Here is a 1,783-nt window from a genome sequence, read left to right as displayed (position 1 = left end):
TTTTTTTTTTTTTCTATTTGGTACTGGGAATCAAATCAAACCCAGGAGTTTCCTTTGCTAGGCAAGTGCTTTGCCAGTGAGCTACATCTCAGTCCCAAGTTCCTGCAATACAGAAGAAACAAGCACACACTTGCTTAACAGTCAGGAGCCTTTCTACACACCAGGGCTGACCACACTATAGAGACAGGCCACAAGCAAAACTGCCTCGTCATCAAAACACCCGTTATCATTCATCACACAGGCGAACTCTTGCTTTCTCAAACTGTTGAAACATAGGAGTTATCAGAAATGTTTAGTCAAAAAATACATACCAGTTGGGCACTGGTGGCTCATTGCCTGTAATTCGCGCTACTCAAGAGGCTGAGATCTGAGAATCGCGGTTGGGTTCAAAGCCAGCCCAGTTCAAAGAGCTCCAGCCCTGAGTTCAAGCCCCATAGCCGACAAAAACAAAACCCCCCCAATATATAGTAACCCCACAGGCATAATACTGGGGAGGGGTTAATAAAAAACCTCTAAGCCTAGCTTTTCAGGAGGCTGAGGATTGAAGCCAGTCTGGGCAGGAACACATTCATGAAACACTGCTTACCCAGCAAAAAGCTAGAAGTGGAGGGGTGGCAGGGCACACGCTTTGACGTGGGTGGTGGGGGACAGTGCAGGGCCCTGAGCTCAAGCCCCAGAGCCAGCACCTGCACACATAGGAGCCCAGTGGCGTCTCTGGAGGCCGTGGTGCTGGTGCTTGGTTGCAATGTCTCCTGCACCCTTCGAAGCAAGACTACAGTCCCCCCTGTCCTCCCCCCCTCCCCCGTGTCTTGCAGGCGGATGACGGTTGAAGCATGCTCCTCGCTGCCCGTCCCAAGGCCGTGTGTCGTGCAGGATGTCGGTGAGCGAGAGCGCGGTGTTCGCCTACGAGTCGTCGGTGCACAGCACCCACGTGCTGCTCGGCCTCAACGAGCAGCGGGAGAAGGACGTGCTGTGCGACCTCACGGTGCTGGTGCAGGGCCGGCGCTTCCGCGCGCACCGCGCCGTGCTGGCCGCCTGCAGCAGCTACTTCCACGCGCGGGTCGTGGGCCACGCCGAGGCCGAGCTGAGCATCACGCTGCCCGAGGAGGTGAGCGCCCCGCCGCCCGCCGCCCACCCCTGGCGCCCGTGGGGGCCCGTGGGGGTTCCAGGCCACTCGGGAGGGCGGAGGGCTCTGAGGATCGCGGTTCAAAGCCAGCTGGGACAGGAAAGGCCGTGAGCCCCTGATGGCCAAGAAACCACTCAGGCGCTGGCCTTGAGCTGAAGAGCTCGGGGACGGCGCCGAGGCCCCGGGTTCAAGCCCCAGGACCGACAGCTACACAGGCGCCCGAGTCTGGTTTATCTTCTCGGTCTGGGCACTCGGCCCGGCGCTGGCTCGTCACCTCCCGGAACCGTAGCTTTCGTCACTGGGCGGTGGACCTCGAATCCCATCCTGACAGCATCCGAGGAGGGAGGCAGGAGGAGCCGAGGGTGGCTGCACGGAAACCCAAGGTCTCCGCTGTTGTTACTGTTATTGTTGTTATTGCACCCAGGAGTGGCCGCCCCTCCCCCTCACAGGTCTGTCCTTGTCCTGTGCGTCCCCAGGTGACGGTCAAGGGCTTTGAACCCCTGATCCAGTTCGCCTACACCGCCAAGCTGGTCCTGAGCGGGGACAACGTGGAGGAGGTCTGCAGGTGCGTGGCTCTGCTCCGCGTGCACGACGTGGAGGAGTCCTGCTTCCAGTTCCTCAGGTTCAAGTTCATGGACTCGGCCGCCCCTGCCAACG

At 59.5% G+C, this 1,783-nt stretch overlaps 1 protein-coding gene across 1 annotated transcript in view; it reads left to right on the top strand.

Moving 5' to 3' along the window:
- Positions 1-822: 822 nt before the first annotated feature.
- Positions 823-1,783, top strand: part of LOC106002115 (transcription regulator protein BACH1-like) — a gene marked incomplete at its 3' end in the record, with an annotated part of 2,415 nt that continues 1,454 nt past the window's right edge. The window contains exons 1-2 of the mRNA XM_013037039.1: positions 823-1,108; positions 1,603-1,770. Of these exons, the coding sequence (XP_012892493.1) occupies positions 875-1,108; positions 1,603-1,770 (402 nt within the window). The remainder of the gene's footprint in view (positions 1,109-1,602; positions 1,771-1,783) is intronic.

Source organism: Dipodomys ordii, unplaced genomic scaffold, assembly GCF_000151885.1.
Source record: "Dipodomys ordii isolate 6190 unplaced genomic scaffold, Dord_2.0 Scaffold3344, whole genome shotgun sequence".
Taxonomy (NCBI): Eukaryota; Metazoa; Chordata; class Mammalia; order Rodentia; family Heteromyidae; genus Dipodomys; species Dipodomys ordii.
Note: the sequence above shows the minus strand (reverse complement) of the source record. Positions and strands in the feature narration are given on the sequence as shown.